The 23003-nt window shown below is 40.1% G+C and overlaps 3 protein-coding genes across 5 annotated transcripts in view; 2 read left to right on the plus strand and 1 right to left on the minus strand.

The window, feature by feature from the left end:
• Positions 1-1689, plus strand: part of LOC111337060 (reversion-inducing cysteine-rich protein with Kazal motifs) — a 42165-nt gene extending 40476 nt beyond the window's left edge. For both annotated transcript variants that reach the window (XM_088740742.1, XM_088740741.1), the window contains one exon: positions 60-1689. In XM_088740742.1, coding sequence (XP_088596868.1) covers positions 60-311 — 252 coding nt within the window. In that variant the 3' untranslated portion in view covers positions 312-1689. The remainder of the gene's footprint in view (positions 1-59) is intronic.
• LOC111337074 (uncharacterized) lies at positions 1459-23003 on the minus strand. 2 transcript variants are annotated; one of them, XM_022943301.2, is made up of 12 exons: positions 22909-23003; positions 22691-22793; positions 22155-22263; positions 19584-19682; positions 18677-18741; positions 15625-15687; positions 11182-11223; positions 10339-10523; positions 4460-4667; positions 3716-3858; positions 2306-2477; positions 1459-1859 (listed from the first exon to the last, which is right to left on the minus strand). In XM_022943301.2, the coding sequence occupies exons 1-12, from the start codon at positions 22947-22949 to the stop codon at positions 1791-1793; spliced, it is 1299 nt and encodes a 432-aa protein (XP_022799036.2). In that variant the 5' UTR covers positions 22950-23003; the 3' UTR covers positions 1459-1790. The 2 variants fall into 2 exon arrangements, with proteins under 2 accessions (XP_022799036.2, XP_022799037.2); XM_022943302.2 differs by having other exon boundaries at positions 22867-22966.
• LOC111337073 (uncharacterized) lies at positions 12321-15758 on the plus strand. Its single transcript, XM_022943300.2, is given in 1 exon segment — positions 12321-15758. A coding segment is annotated over 1 exon segment (1680 nt). The 5' UTR covers positions 12321-12834; the 3' UTR covers positions 14515-15758.

Raw genomic sequence — 23003 nt, forward strand, 5'->3', positions numbered from 1 at the left:
TAACAAGGGTCTTGCGCAGGGTAAAATACTTAGACGTTTCTTTTTTGCCGTTTTCTTAGGTGGAAACCTGTAATCGCGAGGCGCAAAAGATTGAAGCTCTTATTAATACTGGAACACCGTCATTCACATCCGACATGGTGCTTTCCGCTCTGAAAGCAGCTCAGTCTCGGGTGCCCACGTTATCAGTTAAGCCGGATAAACCGGTTTCCGACTCGCGCAAAAATAAAGCGAGTCGGTTGAACAGTGCTCTTACTGCAACAATGCTGCCAATCATAGTGTTACCTGTCATGCTCCGAACAGGTAGAAGTTAACAGTGGATATTATACAGAGTATTTTTTATGTAAATGCAATTAAATTTCGTCAGCATAAAGATAAATTATTGTATTTTTGAAGAATGAAAATGTTTTTGTAGACGTAAAAACGGTTCGCGGTACTTTTGTGTATGCCTGGTAGTAGGATCTACCGTGCCGTTGACACTTCCTTCGTTTATTTGGACCTCCTGGCACTTTCGGTTTAACACGAAAGGTTTAGTTTTGATCGGTTGTTGACTCAGTCAGGTGCGGCACGTTTTACTTCAATGCGTCACACAATGGACAGACGAGTCAGTTATCTCCAGGAATAACGTCAAAACCAATTCAAGGCTTTTCTATTATATTACTATTATGTTTGTTTGTTTGTTTTTGTTTGGAACAACAAAAACAACTCTTAGAAGAAGAAAGGATAACATAAAATATTAGTTTAATAAGGAGAAACCCGTGAAGGGAATAACAACCCAAGAAGACATAAGGATAGAAAATACTGACTCGGAATCCAGATTACGAAATTGTAACCTTTGACTGAAAACTTGACGCAGCTCCTGTAGAGTAATGTACGGACCGCCGAATTTTCAGGCAGAGCAATTCTGCTGCGCAAATATTTGAAATTCTCGTCTTTCTGAACGAGGTAAGAAGAGAGCAGGAAAGTTTGTGTCTATATTTTTTAACAAAAAAGAGAAAACCTCGTACGCTTTTTCTTAGAGAAGCACGTTATTTCTCTCTGTGTTAAGGTCACAATATATTGCGCTACGTTTGCTGACTTTTAAATCCGAAAAAAAAAAACTGATCTTACCGTTCCTTATATTTTTATCTTTTCTTCTTTTAAAGAAAGTAAAGAGCGTATTGAGTGCTATTTCGAAGCTGATCGTGTTAGATTGATTTTTGAAATGGCCCATACAGATCATTACGTCTAAAGTAATATAACTCTTTATGGTTTGTACGATGTCTTCAAGAATTGTCCAGACTGAACTTCAAAAGCTCTGACCGTTACTGTTGAGTTATGCATCATTAAATGAATTGTATAACTCATTTATGCATCAGAGACTAATCTGTTAAACAAATGTTTAAATCAAGAATTGATGTATGCCTTGTCACGCGAACTATATTGGTAGATTGCGTGACAAGTTAGTCAAACGTTTTGTTGGAAGTATTTTTTCTTTTCAAGCTTATTCAATCCAAATGTTTAAATAATATAAAATACTTAATATTTATTTTATACGTGAGGAAAATACCATTAATATTAGAAGTACCCCGGTTAAAAAAAAAGTTTGTATATAATATTGTCACCCAATTATATCTGACAAAGTCTGTAAATATAAAGATTAAGTTTCTTAAAAAAACACGGGTACAGGTATTAAAAAACACGTTTTATACAGCCGTAAGTATTCTTGGTGGTAGCATAAGTTGTTCTTGGTTACTCCCGTCTGGTATAACAATCACCTTGGAAACTGTTGAACTCAGCTCTAAGGGTTTATCTCATTGGTTGATAAAAAGTTCTCGAAGGTCTTTGATCACTTGAGTAAGATTCCTACCAGAACCAGCATTCTAGAAAAAGCATTAGAAAAAGAAAAATGAAGAATTAAAAGAAAAAGCAGTTAAAAAAAGGTGCACATTTACTCTTATTTTTTTTTATTTCAACAAGCACTCTGGACACTTCGAGAAAGTTTCCTTTACAAACCTCTATTCAGGGAAAACGTACCATTTGAGAAGATCAAAGCTGATCCTCACAGTAAAACATTAACTAACAAATTGGCATTGCTATCTTCTTGAAAGCTGCCTCGCTCTGGAAAGTCCTTCAAGTCAATAAGCACGCAAAGTAGTGGGGTATTCTGAAAAAGTCTTGACTTCCTTTCTTAGTCTTTTGAACTCCTCACGCCTCGAACTTGCCTCCAGTTTCTAGTGCTTCGCACTTGTTTCTAGATGTGTTTGTGAAAGTCTCCTGGAGGAGGCTATTGCGAATGTGTTTATTTGAATTTAAGTATCACTTTTACCTGTAAATGTTGTATTTCCTTGTGATAAGAGCTCCCCTCCACACCGAGGAGGTGGACATAACCCTGCCCACAGGAGTATAAAGGATCAATTCTCAGAATGCACACAATTTTACCGCTCTTCCCCAGCATCACTCGGATACGGCCGTGGCTTGGTTCCCAGTCTATCGCATAACTGAGTCAAAAAAAGGTGCACTGTTGTTAGTCAAATGTCACAGGGGGGGGGGGGGGGGAAGCCTCTGAAAACACGGTACCTCGTGCGCCAACTATTACTGTGCTGCAATAATTAATGATGACTTTCAGTTTTGAAAGAACTATTTACAGTAAACAGCGTGAAACGGCGCCAAGTGTACCATTTAACTTGGGTCGAGTCAGGCGTGAGATTTTTTGAAGAGAACCCGATCATATCTGGAGACGCTCGAGGACGTTCCGAACATTTTTCAGGTCGTCCCGAGGAGCCTTGACTAAACCTTATCTCCCGTAGTCTTCCCTTGTAAATTGTAGGGTTCGGGGAAAGCACAATCCATTTACAAAGACATCTCCTCTCGGACTAGATAGTGTTTTGTATATGTAATCACATGATTTCGAGTGCAATTTGGAATAAATAAGCACGAGTAAATTTTTTCAAAGACTAACAAAATTGCATGAGCCCGTAGGGCGAGTGCAATTTGTGGTCTTTGAAAAAATTTACAAGTGCTTATTTATTCCAAATTGCACTCGAAAATCATGTGATTATCTATTAATAATATACATGAAAAAATACGAGGTAGCTTCTCAGAACTACGCAGAAGAAAAGTACGCGCATCACGTGCAAAAATAATTTATTCAAACCCTGCAACTGACATTGACCTTGACATTGACCAATCATTCTGACCAATCAGAATGTCTGGTTTGTTTCTTTCTTTGCACTGAATTAACTCTCTTCTGCACTGAATTAACTGTAAACTGCATTCATCTTAACCGATCAGAACTAAGAAATTAATTTCATGTATATTATAAACTATATTTAATTGAAAAAAAAAAACCAAACAAACAAACAAAAAACAAAACAGGAAAAAAAGCACAAGTGCATTCGTACTTTGAAGACCGTCATGAGTTATCTTCGATTCATGTCATTCAATACAAAACTTCTCTAACAACAACGTCTCATAACTTTTATTTGATTAACTGAATCGGACTGCTAGAAACTCTAACTTTTTGCAACATCAACTTTAACTGGAAAAATCTTAAATGAGGAAATGGGTAAACCAAAGCAAAACACAGTTGGAAGCTATTGGAGAAACGAGAACATTCCAGTGGATCAGAAATTTTCTACAACCTCTGTCGTCTCCAGACGAAAGAGGAGCAATCGTGAAACGCGATGCTTATTCCAATACGCCGATTGGTTTGTTCTTTACATTCCCATGCACTCACTTCTTTTGGAGTTCCTCTACTTCTCGGATCAGACCTTGTTGATTCTTGAAGCGTCGTTTCACTTGAAAAACAAATCCGGCGACGCTATTACTAAGAATGGCTTCACCAACAAGATCTTCAATATTCAGTGAGTCCAAATTGACCTGGGAAAACGAGAGGAAAACGTGAAAAATAACGCGAGTCTCTCTAGTCCCAGTCAGGATGAAACCCATGAACGGCCTCTGACAAAAGAAGCCTGAACCTTTCTTCATCAAAACTTTTTATTGCATGACTCAACGCAGAAACAAAGGTTGTTAAATTAATACTCCAAAATTTCCGAGTAAGGACTGGAACCTATTATTACGTTCGGTAAATAAGGTTACGAAAAATCAAAATAGGTTCCAGTCTTTACTCGGAAACCTGATTTTTGAGTCACGGCCAAGAGACAAGTGCCACCTAAATGCGGGCTCTTTTTGAACCATAACTGAGCTACGCACTGCAAAATTCCGTGTCCAAATAAAATAGTAATTTATCAAAGGCTTTCGAAACTCTGAACAACAACTGGTGTATACCGTAATAGCAAAACTGTTTGGCTTTGACGAAGTGCTAACGCTCGAAACTTCAGCTTTTGAAACTCTTTGCCAGTGCCCCCTCCCCCCCCCCCCCACTGACACAGCACCTCAGTTTCTTTGGAAACTTACCCCCCCCCCTTTATTCCGTTTTGAAAGGAAGGCATGTTTACTGACATATTTTTAGGTATTTTACCGTTGCTCCTGCGAAGACAGGACGTGTCCCTCCGTCCAGACGATACCTAATGGTCAAAATCAAGGGGGAGTCAGTTCGACCAATAACCTCTCTCCCCTGGTCTTCAGTATGTTCATCACTCCGTATCTCCAAGACAACGCAGTCTCCTTGTAGGCTTTGCACAGAGACACCTCCGAGAAGACTGTGTAGTTCCACCACATCTGTCAACCTTGATAAACAAATAACGGGAACCTGGCTTAGTGAGATTTACATAACAGCAATATTGGATTGAGTGTTGTAAAAAGATTAAAGAAAGAAATCGTTACGCTAATCAGAATAGTAGTAACTATCGCAAAGGGTCAGTTGAACTTTAAAATAATTACAACTAAAGTGCTTGAAGAGCGGGCAAACGCGAGGGACCATCTCGCAGAAGGTTTTAGTTTAGTATGTAAGTGGTTGGGTGGTTTTAGACAACGTCTTAAATGCCTATGACACGAACAAGGGTCTATGTCATTCCAGATTACTAACTTTCTGCCTATTTCGAGTATCGCTAAAACTAATCGTGATCTGCTTTAAATGGCTTGAACCCGGGGGTAACATGTGAAGGTGTAGTCTTTGTTCTGATGATGACTTCCACACAGGCTGTCGAAACGTCAGTCACTGCCACCGACAACAGTCCTTCTCAGGACTACACTCACCCGGACGATCAGACTACACCTTCACATAATCGTGATCTAAGAGCTTAATGCTCGAAGGAAAAGAAATCAAGAGACGCAAATAGGAGCACTCAAAGGAAGTATTGCTAACTCCCCCACCCCCACCCTTCACCAAATTTCCAAGTACTCCCTGACATTTCTCTGGTAGCTGGTCATACTCCTTGGTGTAGAGAAGCATAGCAAAAGCAAGAACTAGAACTTTTAAATCAGAAGACAAGCGCTACCCACGCAGCCTGTAAACAGGCTCTCTGGTTGATGATGGAGCGACGAGGGAAGTGGGAAGAAAAAGAGCGAGGGGTGGGGGGGGGGGAAGGTAAAGATGGAGAAGAGGACGGGAGAAGGGGGGAGCCATCGCAATCGAGGCTGTCTTTTCATTTACGACCATTCCAACCTGATTCTGTTCACGGAGCGTTAGTTTTAACTCTAAGGACGCCGCATCTCTTGTGCGAGGCTTGAGGCATTCCCCTCAGGGCGCACAATCTAATGGAAATTATATTTCCTCGGAGGGTACCTACCTGAAGGGGAGATATGGTTCTCCGAGCTCCTTCGAAGACTGATATGAGCAATACTGTTGCAGTTCGTGGCGCGCGACAGTCTGGAACCCACGATTTTAATGAAATTCAACGCATGCGTAATGACATCCTCTGATTGAGTGGCAAGCTGAGTATTTGATTAACAGACCTGGGTGGGGTGGTATAGATGTCTACTACCATTGGAAAGGGGACCAGTATTGCTCGTATCAGCCTTCGAAGGCGCTCGGAGAACCATATCTCCCCTTCAGGTAGGTACCCTCCGAGGAAATATAATTTCTACTTCACTCCTTTTCCGACTGATACTCATAATACTGATGCAGATTACAAAGACACTGTTAGTCAATGTCTAAATTTTTTTATTTTAAAACAATAACCATCAAGGATTAACAATATCAAAATCCATCTCCATTTGTCTTAAACGAATGCGCCATGTGACTGAAAACAGTTAATGTCATTTTGGTTCGCCTGAAGCCAAAATACTTTGAACAAACTTATTCTTTAGGATAGGTTTGTGATAAAAGTTTTTGAAGGTTGTTGCTGATGACCAGTCGGCAGCCGCAATGATATCTTCAAGAGGCACACCACTATCTGCAGCCATAGATGTTGCTGCAGCTCGTGTAGAATGACCGGTGTATCGAGCATCAATACCTGCATTAGACAATACAGTGCGTATCCAACGTGATACTGTCTGACTCCCGATAGCCGAGTGGGACGATGTAAAAGACACAAGAAGATGCTGGTCTTTGCGAAGACGAGCGGTTCGGTTTACGTACTGTTTCAGACTCTCGATAACACAAATTTTCTGTTTTTCCGGAAAAGATGGAAGGTAAATTTTTCTTGATGGGTGATTCGGTCGAGAATTTTTGACATGTTGAGGGATCGTAAACTCCCAACTGTTCTCCTTTTGGGATACACAATCCAAATTTAATGCTGCAAGTTCGTTAGCCCTGGCTGAAGACGTAAGTGCCAATAGTATAGTCGTCTTAAACGTCAACTCTTTAAGGGAGACGCTTTCGTTTGAAGGCAAGTTCTTTAGATGCTCTAATATAATGTCCCAACTGACCAGGTTGAACAGATTTTGGGCAGTAGTGGACGAAGTTCAAATACGCCTTTCATAAAACGAGACAAGAGCGGGGAGTGTTCCTAGTGGTTGTTCCTCGATTGGATCATGCAGTTGAGATATGCAGGATTTGTAAACACCAACAGTTCGGTATGAAAGCTTTCGAGCGTGAAATTGTTCAGTCAGAAACGGTAAAACCTCTGCTACAGCCGCTGAAAGGGGACATTGAGTCCGTGACACACACCAGCTAGTCCAAAGATTCCAAGGACCTTCATATCTTTTTTTCGTTCCTTCTCTCCAGGAGGCCATAAGGATGTCGCAAACTTGCGGTGGAAGGCCTCCTGCTCGGCAAAGTTCCCTGAAAGAGGCCATACCACTAGCTTCATTGTTTTCCAGAATGGGTCTTGCGCTTCCAGGTCGAACGGGAGATATAGACTCTTCTCCAACATTGGAAGAATGGCAGGGATGTCCACTAACATCTCCAGTAGTAACGGATACCAAGACTGACCTGGCCAGTTTGGAGCTATTAGTAGACAGGTTGCCTGATCCTCGCGTATCTTCTTCAGAATTCGAGGCAGCATCACAATCGGTGCATGAATGAATGATGTCCATTTGTTCCACTGTAATGTCATCGCACCGATCCTCATTGCACCCGGGTCTGGGTGTCGGGAAACAAAGCGGGGTAGTTGATGATTTAGACGAGATGCAAATAAGTCTACTTGCGGAGTGTAATACTTGGTGACTATGCGTAGAAAGATCGCCCTGTCCAGAGTCCACTCCGTGCGTTTGTTGAAGTGACGTGAAGCCCAGTCCGCATCGACATTGTGTACTCCTGGAAGATGTTGTGCTGTTATCCATGTGCCTTTCTGTTGACAAACGTTCCAAATTTCCACTGCCAAGGCTGCTAACATCGACGACCGTGTCCCCCCTCTCTTTTTGACATACGCTACTGCTGTAGAGTTGTCCATCTGCAGAGCAATTGTGGAATCTTTACTTGTGACATCAGAAAGGACCGAATGCCCAGAAGGGCTGCTCTCAATTCGAGAATGTTGATGTGTTGTCTGGATTCTTGGATGTCCCATCGTCCCCCCGTTGTGCGTCCATTAGAGTGAGCTCCCCATCCGCGTTTGGACGCTTCTGTGTAAACGATCATGTCGAACGGTGGTACGGAGATTAGGCATTTGTTGAACCAATGAATCTTGGTCGAGGTCCACCACTGGAGGTCGTTCAGCGAATCTCTTGTGAGATAAATTCGCACTTTGTTGCAGAAGTCTTCGTTCCGATGAACGCTGTTGATATATTGCCTCTGTAGTGCACGATAATGCAAGGGACCCTGTACCAGACCCACTTGCGAGCAACGATTCATCCTGCCTAGTAGAGCAGAGAGTTCTTTCAGTGTCAGCCAGCGATTGTTGAGCGCATTCTTGCACTCTAATTGGAGATTCTGGAGTTTCTCGTTTGGAACGGCTTGCGTCATCTCCTTGGAATTTATCAAGGATCCCTGGAACTCTAGACACTGGGAGGGAGCTTGAGAGCACTTCTCCTGCTTGATGAGAAAACCAAGACGTTGTAACAGAGCGACAACACTCTGAAAGATTGACGACAGTCTCTCTGGACTTTGGTCCAGAATAAGCATATCGTCTAGGTAGATCACTATCCGAATTCCTTGTCTCCGTAGCAGTATTATGACTGGTTTAAACAGTTTCGTGAAAGTCCTGGGGGCGCTGGATAACCCGAATGGTAGGCATTGGAATTCGTAAGTTATCCCTTGGAAGACAAACCGTAGGTATTTCTTGAGACTCTCGTGAATTGGTACCGAAGACATGCGTCTTGGAGATCTAACTTCTTCAGTTTACTTTAGTTTAGTTTATTAGCTTCGCCAACCGGCAGGGACACCGCAACAGCTTGCGCCAATTACTGCGGGCCCAGTAAACCCACCCATCCCAACCCAGGGGAGGACATCCATCACAGAGTAATCTCGTGCGTGGGAAATTAACGTCTCCTACCCATGAAGTCGCCTGATTGGATGAGTTTGCGTACTGCTTCCAGACCCTCCATCTTGAACTTCTGAGAATCGACAAACCGATTGTGATTCTTCAAATTGAAGACTGGCCTTTCTTTGGTTGTTTGTTTCACAATGAACAGTGTTGAAGTGAATTGATTTGGTTTCTCCTGTACAGCTTTTACTGCACCTTTTGTTTGGAGTTGTGAGATGGCTTCGTTTATAGAAGCTAAGTCCTCTTTTGACTTGGCCTTTGTTTGTCTTTGTCTCCATTGTATTGGTTGACAGACAAAGGGAATTTTGTACCCTTGAACTATGGATAGAATCCAAGGATCTGACGTAATTAGTGTCCAATTTGAGTAAAAATGTTTGATTCGACCTGCTACAAGATTGTCTGGTGGTATTATGTCCTGAAGTGATGGCAGCTGATAGTCAGTTACGTTTTGCGTGTGGTCGAATAACAGAAATAAAGGGTGCTTGTTTGGCAGCTAAACCCTCATCAAATGCGAACAAATCTTTCGTTCGAGATAGGCCATGGACACGTTTAATGTCCTCTTTCATCCCAGATTGCATTACGGGTGACACTAGGAAATCATTTGTTTCTTTAATATCAGGATATTGTTCCATTAAATTTGTCCAAACATCTTTGGACAGTTGCTTGGTAAATACAGATTTGAGAAAAGAAGTTAATTCTTCAGAAATAGTAGTTTCTTGTGCAGGTGCATAATATTTGTCAGACCGACTAGAGACAACAGAGACTGGTGTTTCACTATCATCCGCTTTGGCTTTTTTGGGTTGTGGGTGTGCCCCAACTTCATTTGCTTGGGAGCCATAAGGATCTGTCATAAATGCATTTCTTAAAATATCTGGTAAAGCCCTCTTTAGTGTCTCAGTGATTTTTTTTCAATCAGAGAACTTATTTCATCTCTTGTCACTGGTATAGATGTTGCTAATGCATCATCAGAGCTGGTACCCTTGATGAGCATATCATTTGGTTCCTGCGAGATGGGTACCTGCAGGAAACCAGGTCATATAATACAATTGTAATTTTTTTTTTGCGTGTGTGTGTGTTGTAGTAAAATATATTCGTCGAGCGGGCACTCTAGACGAATGTTGCATTTATCTACCTGCGATATGGGTACCTGCAGGAGATATAATCAAGTAGAACGGAAAAACCAGGACTTTGACGGAAGGTATACGATCAGGCGACATTAAGCCTGCGAAAAATAGCATAACAAAGCGCTATAGTTTTACCGAGTTGTTTTCCGATATATTTCTTTGTTTAATTTAAGAAACAGCTTGCATATTCAACACTTAACTTTTCAGAAAGTGCATGAAAGTGGCGAAAAGTGTTTCGGATGGACGATTTTTAAACGGATTTCTTGTGAGTGAAACAGACCGAAGCTTGCCCGCGAAAGAAAGAGGATGTCATCACGCATGCGTTGAATTAATTAAAATCGAGGGTTCCAGGCCGTCGCGCGCCGCAAACTGCACCAGTGTTGTGAGTATCAGTCGGAGGAGTGAAGGAGAATCGTGTCTTATAAATCTTATGTTATGTAAGGAACTGACAATAGAGACACGTCATTTACCATTGTCGCCTTTTCCGCTCTTGTTCGTCACGATCGTTCGTCATCTCTATTTGCCTCCTTAGTTCTTCTTCCCTTTCTTTTACAAACTCTTCCAGACGACTCACTTCGCCCTTTAACAATCCTTTGCAGTGTTCAAGTCCAGAAATTGCCGAGGTACACTGTTGGATGGCCAATTCTGCCTCTACCTGTAAAAAAGGAGCACATCATATGTACAAAATCTTGTGGAGAACTTGGCCAGGAATATACCCTTCAAGAACATTAGCTGGAAAATTTTTAGAAACATGAGAATAATTCGCTGCACTGTTGTTCTTCCGTGAATGTCTTGTAAGAGTTGAATGGGAGTAAATTGTAAATTTCCTGCCTATAATAAGGATTCATCAACAATACACAGAGGTTGGGAAGGGTGAGATGCACGAGTAACAAAACTTTCCAACCCTTATGACAACCTCGCAACAGTCTCCCACTGGTGCTGCGACAAGAGCGGGCAAAGCTGAGCGTTTTAAGTCGGTGAGCGACGTGAGCGCGCGAAGGTTCACGGGAGTCTAGCACGAAAAGTGAGTTCTAAAACCCTCACAAACCTCTCGAACGCTTGCCAGTTCGAATCTCGCGGGATCTGCCGCTCGTTCAGTAGTGCTTACGATAGCCTGCTCGCAGGCTGTTATGACAAATGCTATAGCTGGCGTTCAGCTGAGTGGAAGTGAGGGAGTAGATTCAATATGTTGTGTTATCGAATACAAAATTACTTGCCAGTTTGTTATTCACTTCCACGTTGAATCATTTTTTAACTAAACTTTTTTCTCTGCTGAATGTTCAAAAATCTTAAGGTTTGTTAATTTCACTGACCTGTTTCGCTTTCATGTCTTCAAACGAACCATAGCTGTTTTCCTAACGAGAAGTCAAAAAAAAGAAATGAGGGAAGATTTCCGACTCTTTAAATTTCCAGAGACTTGTAGTAAATCTGGACAGATTTCTCAATACTCATTTTCAATTCTCAGAAAAGTATTCAGAGAGCCGGAGGCCACCATCCTGCAGGGTTAGTCTCGTGCCTCTGACAAGAGCTTCTTCACCTGCTGAAAAGGAACTTTGAAAAGGACAAAGAAAAGTGTTTGTGGTAACAGGGTGGCATTTACGCTTCTCACTAGCTTTCCAAAGTTTCTTTCATTTCTACTTCTGTGTTAAGAATAACTTCCACGCAATATTTTGCGACAATTTTTGCGCTATGTAAAACTACCTTCAACGTGGAGGTGACTACAAAATAATTACGTTTCTTAAGAAACTGTGGTGTTACGTTAGTGAGGTGGTGTGTATTACAAGATAATGTGGTGTTATCGAGTCCAAAAGTTGATAAATGAACCTTAGCCACGGTAAAGAGAATCTAAAACTGACCTCTCGAGCGTTAGCCCTACCACCGGGCGAAGGACGAACGGCTAACGCTCGAGAGGTCAGTTTTAGAATCCCTTTTACGGTAGCCAAGTAAGGTTATAAATTTAGTTGATAAAACAAAATCATCTTATTAAATATTAACCCTACGGGATAGTAAGACAAAAAAGAGGCAATTCAAAACCCAGGAAGAGAAAGAATGGCTGACAATATGGATGAGATGGATGGATGAGAATACAGAGACGGACTGCGGTCGACGAACCTGAAAAAGTTAAGAAAATTTTCCAAGACGCACAAACCTTAGCCTGAGAGATTTCAGAACACTGTGACCAGTTATTCACTGCTCAACAGATTGCGTTACCTATTGCGTAAGGTAGTCGCACGCTAAAGATAGCGTGAGCAGGCGGAAACAACTACACGGAAGTCTAGAGTGTGCTACCGAGTCTAAACAATTTTTAACGTAAATGTTTCCTTTGAGGCATTATCAAAATGCGAAATATCCCATTTAGTTTTCAAGGAAGAGTCGCGTCGAAATCAAAAAGGCGAAAGCAAGACTTTCCCGGGGATCAAACTCCAAATTATGACATATGATAGTTTTGCCTGAGGGTAAATCTAAAATAACAATCTTGATTGGGAGATGAAGAGAATAGAATGTGATGTTGACATAAACCTAAAGCCCCAGGGTTTAAAATTTCAACTTCAGCGAAGTAATCAATGGGTGAACTATGTTTGGACGTGAAGAGAAATTTGGTTCTGTTTTGGCGGAGTGGCGGTTGATGAGAAAATCGAAAGGAAATCTAAAGCGCTGACGAATGCTACCGTTTTTATAGAATTATAGCTATGATTTGATCCTATGCAGCTATCAAAACGTGTCATCGATCGACCTTTTGAGAACTGAAGGCGTGATTCGACGAGACAATTTTGTGAATTTAGAGGAATCTTAACACCAGTGTATCTGGAGCCCTATTAGAGGATATAAATCACCGAGTCGGTCAGCTTTCGACCTGTTAAGGCATCAGCCAGTTTTTCTTCAACTACAGCGTTTGGCTCGTAGGTTCGTTCGTTGGCTCGTTTTGTAGCTTCGTCCGTTGGCTCGTTTCCACTCGTAAGAAAGAGATGAGTTGGATTCGAGATCAAGGCCATTTGTTTCGTGTTTTGGAGGAAGAGTTGAAATGTCCGGTTTGCCTGGAGGAATTCGAAGAACCAAAGAATCTTTGTTGTTCCCACACAGTCTGCAAACAGTGTCTGAGTCAGATGGTGGAACACCATCGGCGTCAACCCTTCTTGCGTTGCCCTACCTGTAGGCGAGAAACTGAGATCGATTTTCCGGGGGGCATTGACAATCTGCCAACAAATTACATCGTGATTTCTCTGATATCTGGGAAAAGTAAAATCAGAGACATCAAGGAGGTGGAGGATCGTGTGAATGAATGCAAGCAGACTTTGCAAGTCAAGGAGGGATTCCTGTCCACGATCATGGACATATCACAGAGCCTTGGTAACCGAAGGCAGCAAGTTGAAGGTGACATTCGGCAAGCTGCAGAACGAATTGTGCAGATGGTAAGAGCCAGAGAGGAAGAACTTATACAAGACCTTAATTTGGCTGTGGCTCGACAGCAGAGAGATTTAAGACAGCAGAAAGAAGTGATGCAGAATTTAATAGCACGTGAAAATGGAATACTCAATGATGCCCTGCAACAGATCAATGTACTCTCCCCGAAGATGCCTGTTGAAGCTAAAGCTTCTATTTTATCTCAGCTGCGAGAAATTGATGGTACAGAGTTGTCAATGGACATACCAGAAATTGATCCCATTGTCTTTATTCACAACCCAAGTGTTAGCGAAAGTGAACAACTAACTAAGCTTGGAAAACTGGAAGTCCATTCTTCCCATGAAGACTCAGCGAGTTCTGACGTTCACTCAAATGATTACTTATCAGATGACATAGAAATTCGTGCTTTTGGAACACCTGGGTGCGAGGAGGGTGAATTCACCCTCCCGTGGGGGGTGGCCATACGGGATGATGGCTGTATCGCTGTTGCTGATCATGCTAACAACAGGATTCAAGTATTTGATTCTCAAGGCAGTTTCCTCCATTTTTTGACGGACGATGAAGTGGAGAGTGTTCACCTTCCCACTGGCATTGCTTTTGACCTTGATCATCACCTTGTAACCTTTGATGATGAAACTCACAAAATCAAAGTATTGGACTCTGAAGGTCGTCTGATTAGGAGCCTGAACACCGAGGCTGAACTGGGAAACAAAGTGGAGGGAGTATCAGTTGATAATGAAGGACGTATAATTGTCACTGACTCTTCAAATGAACGGGTCCTTGTGTTTCATCACAGTGGACATCTATGCCTTGAATTTGGAGCAGATGGGAGAGAAAAGCTGGGCTGGCCATCATCTGCAGTTTTCCATAAAGGGCGATTTATTGTCTCTGACACATTTAATCACTGCCTCAAGGTCTACAACCGTCATGGCGTCTACCTTCAGCAGATTGGAAGATCAGGAAGAGAGCCAGGGCAATTCATCAAGCCACGAGGACTGACTGTGGATTCAGGAGGGAACATACTTGTGTGCGATTCTGGCAACTGTCGCATCCAAGTCCTTGACTCTGATGGAAACTTTGTAAAGAGCTTTGGAGGCTTTGGTGAGGAAGAAGAGGGAAAGTTTTGTTTGCCATACTCCGTTGCAGTTGGAAAACAGGGAGAACTAGTTGTGTCTGACTGCAACAGTCATCGCATACAGATTTTTCGATTCCCACCTCAAGATTAAAGCTCAAATCCTGCTTAACGTGAACTGGCTGATGGTGAGATTTCAAAGTAATGAACTGTAGTTTCAAAGAACATTCAAATGTTGTAAACTCTTAACCATAAGCCCTTCATCCTTTGCATTTGCTCATTTATCTTTGCATTTGGAGAAAAGAATAATTGAACTTTGAATCAGGGTTCGTGCACTTTTTCAGGCCAAAGATTCAAGGACTTTTCAAGGACTTTCCAGGACCCTACTTAGAAATTTCAAGGACTTTTTGTAATGACAATTTTATCTCAAAACCAAGAAAAATGTTTCTGTTAACATCTATGTTTTGGGTTTACCGATGGTGCAAAACAAAAGCAGATATCTTTCGATGTTGTTCAATAAAAAATCAAGGACTTTCAAGGACCCAAAACGAAATTCAAGTACTTTCAAGGTCTTGAAATCGGCCTCCTGAAATTAAAGGGTTTTCAAGGGTTTTCAAGACGCGTGCGAACCCTGTTTGATGTATTGCGGGAGCAAAGCACACTAAAAAAATTGAGGGGAGTTGATAGGCTCAAGCAAGGCATAATTCAAAAGTACTTTTGTAGAGGAGAATTTGCTAATTCCAGCAAACAATTAATTTTTATCCGAATTGTCATTTTCTGACGAGAAAAACTTTGTTTGGCTAGTGGTACTCAAGGTGATAAAAGAGCCATTTGATTATAAAACCTTGTGGGCTGCTTACTTCTAGGTGACTAATTATGAGCTCTGGAATGAATCCAAGTTATTTTATTATTTTTTAAAATGAAGAAAGAAAGAAAAGTAACAAGTGCTTGAACGCACCCTTTTCTGCAGTTGTTTTGGCTCATCCCAATTTTCATTAACAGCTGTTAACAGGAAGGATTGTGGTTTTGGCGATAAGATATAGATGGGCAAGGCTGACCATGGCTTAACTCTTTAACTCCTAAGATCTGATCTTTAATTCTCCCCACTAGTTGCTACACATTTTCTTGTAAATTAGTTATGAGAATTTGGTGTTAGATCAAGATGACTTCTACCAGATAGTTTTGAATTTTCTCATTACCTGTTTGCTGGATAATGTATGGGTATTAAAGGGAGAAGTTACATGTTAATTGCTTCTGGGAGTTCAAGGTTTAATATAGTTACCTTTTCCTGCACTTTGTTGCCCATTTCCTCTAGCTTCTCTTTTAGCATCTCAAAGTTCTTTCTCTAAGAACAAAAAAGTCGTAAAACTGTGAATAACTAACAGTGATTTTATTAGATTTTATTGTGTTCTGATATATGTGTTGGTGTTTATTACCTGCTAGAGTGAGAGGCCAGATCAAACAACACCTATATCTTTCCATTTAAGGTCACCCTTCCTGGAGACACAGTAGCCTAATGGTCAGCATGCTAGACTCCAGGCCCCAATTGGTTGTTTCTAAAGATTTGTACATTGTACAGGTGAAAGAACAATAGGACACGCAGTCCCCTACTAGGTTCATCCACCTAAACCCAACCCACCCATCCCACCCTGGTGAAGGACATCCATCACACAGTAATCTCGTGCGTGGGAAATTAACGTCTCCTGCCCCTCCTGCAGGAGACCAGACCTCCATTTATTCGTCCCTATTCGAGACGACTAGAATATCTAACCATTTCTTGATGTTATAGAAAGGTAGCATATTCTTCTAAATCATTTTAAGACTTTGAGTATTGGTCCAGCCAGGGCTCGAACCCTCGATCTCCCACACAACAGTCCAGCGCTCTATTCATTGAGCTAACTGGGAGGCGGTCAGAAGGTTGGATAGCACCATCCACTGAATAAATCTGTATCCGGAGGATAGCGCAGTACATTTTATTAACAATTACCTTCTGGATAGCAATTTATTTAGTGGATAGTGCTACCCGCCATTTGAACAACTAGGCATAGATCATTAAATTGAGTTCTGGGGCAAGACACTTTACTCTCCCAGTGCCTCTCTCCACCCAGGAATAGAACTGGGTAGTGGCAAACTGTCAGGGAAGCCTGAAACAAACGCTGGGGAGAGGAAGGAGCATTTAATCTGCAATGGGGTAGCGTCTCATTTAGGGATAGTAGCAATAGTGCTGGTTACTTTAAGTAACAGAAGCCTGGTAAAGCTCTTGCCTCTTACAGGCCACTTAGCTTGAATATAGGGCTTATCTTTTTATTTCAATTTGCCTGAATCATTTTAAAATTTTTATGTTGAAGGCTATGAAATGGTTTCAGTTAATTTGCAAAAGATCAAGAAGTTGCCACCTCATTACAGAATCCTCCACCCTGAAAGGTGGCTTAAATAAATATGACTTAGTCATGGTAACATTGTCTTGGCAAACATGTTCAATTTGTATGTATATGAAAGTGATTCTTGCAGTAAATATGTAAAATCAGTAAAAAATATGACCTGAAAAGAATTCAGGCCTGTGTGGGATTTGAACCCATGACCTCTGCCAAACCAGTGCAGTGCTCTACCAACTGAGCTAACTAGCCAACTGAGAGCTGGTCATTATGTTTCACTACTACATACATACATACATACATACATACATACATACATACATACATACATACATACATACATACATACATACATACATACATACATACATACATACATACATACATACATACATACATACATACATACATACATACATACATATTTTGTGCTGCATAAATTAGACTAGTTAGATCATGCAAATTATATTGTATATAAGCAATGGTAAAGTTTATTCTCATTAAATCCCCTGACGAGTGGGTGACCACGAAACAGGCTTGTAGGGATGAACTTGTAGTTTACTTGTCTTTTTCCTCCCACAATATATACATACATACATACATACATACATACATACATACTACATACTTTATTTAACGTGGCTAACACTTAGCTATATAAAGCTACTTTACAGGTCAGTCACAAAAAGAAAAGATAAATAAATAAAGTTAGAAGCTGGGAAATGCCTAAATTTATAGAACTATTAACTTATAAAAACAAGAATAAATTGCGATAAGAGATTGCTTTGCCTTTAAAGTGTTTAAAATGATATAGTATATACCAACTACAATTATAAAACTCTAATGCTTATATACTAAGAAAGTTAAGTTAAATACAAAAAATAGGGAGCTATAAACCTGCAAGGTCGAGCTCCTTGAGTTCACATTTAAAACTGCAATAGGTATCCATATTTCTCAAATTATTAGGAATAGTGTTCCATAGTCGGGCAGCTTGATATTTCCACCACTTAATCCCATACTTCGTCGAATTAACTTTAGGTAATTTTAAAATAGCATCACCACGTAAATTATAATTAGAATTGTGTGTAGTCAATAACTTGAAATACTTGCAGGTACCTTTCCAAGTCTTTGGTTAGCTAATGTGTTATTTCCATTCTTAGCAACAAAGGTCTAATAAGAAGAACTTTTATCCTGATAAACGAAGCAGAGTGCCTGCTCATTTAGTTTTTTTTAGTTTTTTCATTAAGCGATTACTACAAAAATGCCAAGATTCGGCACAATAATTAAAATGAGGAGCTATGAATGCTCTATAAAGATTCTCCAGCAGCTTTAAAGGAAGCAGTTTCTTCATCCTTTTCAGAACAGCGATCTGCTGGCTCACTACTTGTGACATATGTTCTTAATCTGACCTTCACATTTCAATTTATTATTGACTGTAACACCCAGAAGCTGCATCTCCTCTACCAGAGGAATAGTTGTACCTTCACACTTAAAATTAGGGTCTTGTGACATTTTTCCCATATTTAAGAGTAGTGTTTATTACTGCAAGGATTCCTTTCATATACATTCTTAAAACCGAAGTGTACTTATACAATTTTCATGTATTCTTAGTCAGTGATTCATCACTTCACAGGTTTAATACAAACCAACATAATGACCAGCTCCCAATTGGCTTATCAGCTCAGTTGGAAGAGCACTGCACCCGTGTTGCAGAGATCATGGGTTCAAAACCCGTACAGGCCTGAATTTTTTCAGTTCCTATTTTCACTACTACTTTGGGCAAGGATCGCTCTCATATACATTCTTAAAACCACAGTGCATGTATGTGATTTTCATATATTCTTAGTCATATAAGTTCATTTTGTGATCACAATTCTAAAAAACATGACTGTAGTAATATGTAATGAAAATAAAAGTCACTCTAAATTTTATAGACTACATTTGACCTTTTTATTTTACCTTGTCTTTTGTGCTGACAAGTCTATTTTCCAAAAGGTCCAGCTTCTCTTTCAAAATTTTATGTTCTACCAAGTTAATACAGAGTTAGTATAGTGTAGTTTTCAATTGAAAGTAAAAATTAGAGACCCAGGATCGCTTATGTTTTGCCTTACTTTGCCTAGTGATTGGTCCAGAAAACATGCACCAATCAGATTCAAAACTAAAACTAGTTGCAACTCAGTCACCTGCATTTTCCTGTCCATCAGGCACTTTACACAGTTTTCCTTTGGTCTGACTGGCACTGATCAGAGTTGTAACTAAGAAATTATGCTGCTGGCTAAAACTTCAAGTGAGGAGGCTCAAAGATGGTGAACGATTGTAAGAGTGTAACCTCGGAGGTGCCCTCTGTGCTTTACCAAGCAATCACTGGCCAAAAATCCAGCTAGCAACTGCAGCTTTTTCATTTGGCAAATTTTACCAGCAGCTGGCGCTTAGCGGCAACCCTAGCTGATTTATTTTGGTTTGGGATTTACAGCAATTATTTATCATTGAAAAGACCTATTTGAACAATGACATCCACTTGGCATAAAAACCTGCCGACATGACTAGTATTCTGCTTTCTGATGGGATCAGAGAAGTTGAAAGCCTGGAGACAGTGAGAAATTCACCATCTGATCAGCCAGAACTTGAAAAAATTTAATGGTATCTAAATTAAACCTACACTTGAACCAAATTATGGAAAATCTGGATGAGGGTATATGTATGAAAAATGGATAATTCAAGTTTTCAGGTATAGAAATTTTACAGTGTTTCAAATGATCAGAAAAGCAGGGTGAGTAAATCTGGTGACAATACTTTCAAGTTGCCAAAATACCTCAATTAATTACCACAATAATTCTAAGAAACCACAAGTTTATCTTCAACTCACTGGTGCAGAGAGTTTCTGCCATATCATTGATCTGTGTCTCAAGCTCCTCAATCATCACTTTATCCCTCTTGTTTTCACTCCTTACATTTGATTGGTGCTCTAAATAGAATTATAACATAACCAAAGTAAAGCGCATGTTCTGATTGGTCAATTTAGTGTCCCCCATTTGCCCATGGGTGTACACTGCTGACATGAGCAAATGCAAAGACTATTTTTCCGCACGGGCTTGTTTTTTTCTGGTCACGTAAGATTTGTTAAATAAAAGGGAACTCTTTAGCTACAATGTATTGATGTTATGTTATAAAACAAATGGTAACACCACAGCTTACAGTATTGAGTTATGGATGCACTTGGGAGGTTTGCTGAGCACTCAAGAAGCTAGAGTCGCTCTCAGCTATCGCCTTGCACGACTCTTACGCTTCTTTCGTGCTTAGCAACCTCCTGCATGTATCCATAGCTCATTATAACATAACCAAAGTAAAGCGCGCGCTCTGATTGGTCAATTTAGCGTCCCCCATTTGCCCATGGGTGTACGCTGTTGACGTGAGCAAATGCAAAGACTATTTTTCCGCGCGCGCTTGTTTTTTTCTGGTCACGTAAGATTTGTTAAATAAAAGGGAACTCTAGCTACAGTGTGTTAATGTTATGTTATAAAACAAATGGTAAACACCACAGCGTACACTATTGAGGTATGGATGCACTTGGGAGGTTTGCTGAGCCCTCAAGAAGCTAGAGTCGCTCTCAGCTATCGCCTCGCACGACTCTTACGCTTCTTTCGTGCTTAGCAACCTCCCGCATGCATCCATAGCTCAATAGTGCATGCTGTGGCATTTACCACTTGTTTAATCATCACAGGAACAACAGCATGACTGAATAAAAGGAGAAAATGGACTGCTTTGATGATGTCATACATATTTCCCATTTTTCTTAACCATTAGTGACCAGGGGTCTGTTTCTCGAAAGTCCCAGTACCTTAATGGGCCCCAAGCCATGTTTTAAAATCAAAATTTAAAGGATAGGAAAGCAGTTTCTGGCACACAAACCAGTCCTTTTTGCTTCTTTAGCTGCTAGTTTTATTGTATCATTTTCAAAACTTTTGAAATCACTACCCTGAATGAAAACAGAACAGGTTTATCAGCGGGTTAAGTTACCGGGACTTTTGAGAAATGGGCCCCACGACAGAATTTCCCCTGATTATTCAGGGTGCGACGAAAGTGCTGTCCAATAGCCCGGGGCTAGTGGAATGACTTGTCGGGGTAGCGTTTTCTTATCGCAGCTTGCCCAATGGGCAAGCACCACCATTGGTTCCTCTGTTCTGATGATGATAAATTGAGCTTTTATACCAAATATTGTTTAGCAGAAAGCTCCTGAGGGAAAAGGACAATGTTATGAGGCCAAATTATCGTAGCATGACAACGTCTTGCGCCGCATTTTAGTTGTGTCCGTAAATAATGTCATGACTTTTTCTGTTAACTAAGTTTACATAAGCGGCCGAAATATATTTTTTGAAATGACAATATTTGCCGACTGACAGCGTGCAGTGCGAGACAATCAGTCTAATTAAATTCCAGCCAAGTCACGGTTCAGTAGATTTTCTCGGAATTTTAGGTGCGTTTTGTTGGGAAAATCCAAATCCGGATTCTTATTTCTACTTTAAGGCTGCCAATTCATTATTAAAACAAAAAAGGCCCACTTTGTGTAAAATTAAAAAACAAGAAAAAACTCGCTCGGAGAAAAGCTAGCAGACCTGGCGCTGTTATCGAGTTGCGTGTTTGTTTTTATTTTTTATCGGATGTTAACAGCACCAGGTCTGGAAGAGTTTGTCAGCTTGATGAGCTTTGAAGAGATTTTACTCCATCGAATGTCGACAGACTTCAGATTACAGTGGTAGTTTAATTGACCGATCGCAACATTCATGACATTCACAAAAATAACTGTGTTGTGATTTCCATAAATTTATAGTATTTTTCACCATCGATGGGGTAAAATGTAAACATCGAAGGAACGAACCCATTCGAGTGCAGAGGTCATTTTTCCTTTATTATTTCGCCCATGTTTGAATGAAATTTTACTCTGAAGCAGTCATTTGCAATCACAAGATTAGATCACATGACTGTATTTGGAATTCTCGTCCACAAAATTTTGATGTAAGTTGTAACTGCAACTTCTGGTGGTCAGGTATAAAAACTGGTCATTTCTGTTCCATAGTTTAATTTGAGGTTGAAGTGAAAATGAAAATCACATTCAAGAATCAAAATATACAAAGAATTAGTTTATATCTATGCTTGGCGCATCATTACTTGCATTTTGCATAATTAAATAAATCTAATTATTCTTTATAAACAATTTAATTTCAGACTAGCTCCTCAGACCTTCGGGCTAGTAATCTCAAGTAACAGCTTGCCTGAAAGGCAACCTTTTTTTTTCATTTTTGTCTCACCCTGATTATTGGATTTCTAATATATTATCTATAGTACGTTTAACCTAAATATATAATAATATTAAATATTATATTATTATTATTATATTATTATTATTATATTATTTATTAAATATTGTATGATTGCTCACCAGTCATTTCAAGATCACCAGCTGGAGACCAGTTTTCTTTTGCCATTTCCAAAAAACGAGATTGAGTTTGTAACCTTATCAAAATAGTTTTAAGACTTGCTAGATGATTCTGCAAAGAAAAGAAAGAAATGTGGAGAAACAAAACTTGTTTTAATTGGATTTAAATTTACTTCAATTTTTGATTTGTAAACTGCTCATGTAGTCTGCCCAAAGTCCCCCGAAAAGTATTGTGATGTGCATTTGATCATATCCACATGTTAATTTGCACAATATAAATATTAAATTATTATTATTATTATTATTTCTGCTGATGTTTTTAGAAAGGTTTGCAATCGGTAAAATCCAATAATCAGAATTTCGCTCCCTCTCAACTGACTCAGATGCAACACATAACTGATCCCTTTTGTCTTCTGAGAAAAACTTTGCTTTTGTGAAAGTTTTAATTTGAGAGCTGGGCACCTCATTTCTGCAAAAAGGGCCTTCAGGTATCCATCGATCTTATGAGAGCATAGCTTTGATTAAATCAAAAATTTTACCTTGTGCTTTTGTAGCTGCAGTTCATGATTGACATGCTCGTTGTTGAAGATCTCAAGATTTTTGTCGACATTTTGGCTGTGATTTGCGATATCTTGAAAGATCCTGTAAAATCATATTCAATCAAACATGGTTTCCTAGTAAGAAACACCGTCAATCTAAAATAAAAAATGCATACTCATGCGTTCAGCATGCCACGTAACACAGAAAACATTGAAACCTCTCTATTTCGTCCACTTTAGAATTTACTGTAGCCGCCATTTTTCAAACTGCCAACTAAAACTAATAAGACTGCAATTTTGGTTGTTAGCGGAC

The sequence above is a fragment of the Stylophora pistillata genome, chromosome 12 (assembly GCF_964205215.1).
Source record: "Stylophora pistillata chromosome 12, jaStyPist1.2, whole genome shotgun sequence".
Taxonomy (NCBI): Eukaryota; Metazoa; Cnidaria; class Anthozoa; order Scleractinia; family Pocilloporidae; genus Stylophora; species Stylophora pistillata.

Coding starts and splice junctions, on each gene's coding strand:
- LOC111337074 (XM_022943301.2), bottom strand. CDS start 22,949: ATGGCGGCTACAGTAAATTCTAAAGTGGACGAAATAGAGAG. Junction 11,224..15,624: donor GCAACAAAGTGCAGGAAAAG/GTAACTATATTA, acceptor ACTTCTCGTTAG/GAAAACAGCTATGGTTCGTT. Junction 4,668..10,338: donor GAGCGGAAAAGGCGACAATG/GTAAATGACGTG, acceptor TTGTTTATCAAG/GTTGACAGATGTGGTGGAAC.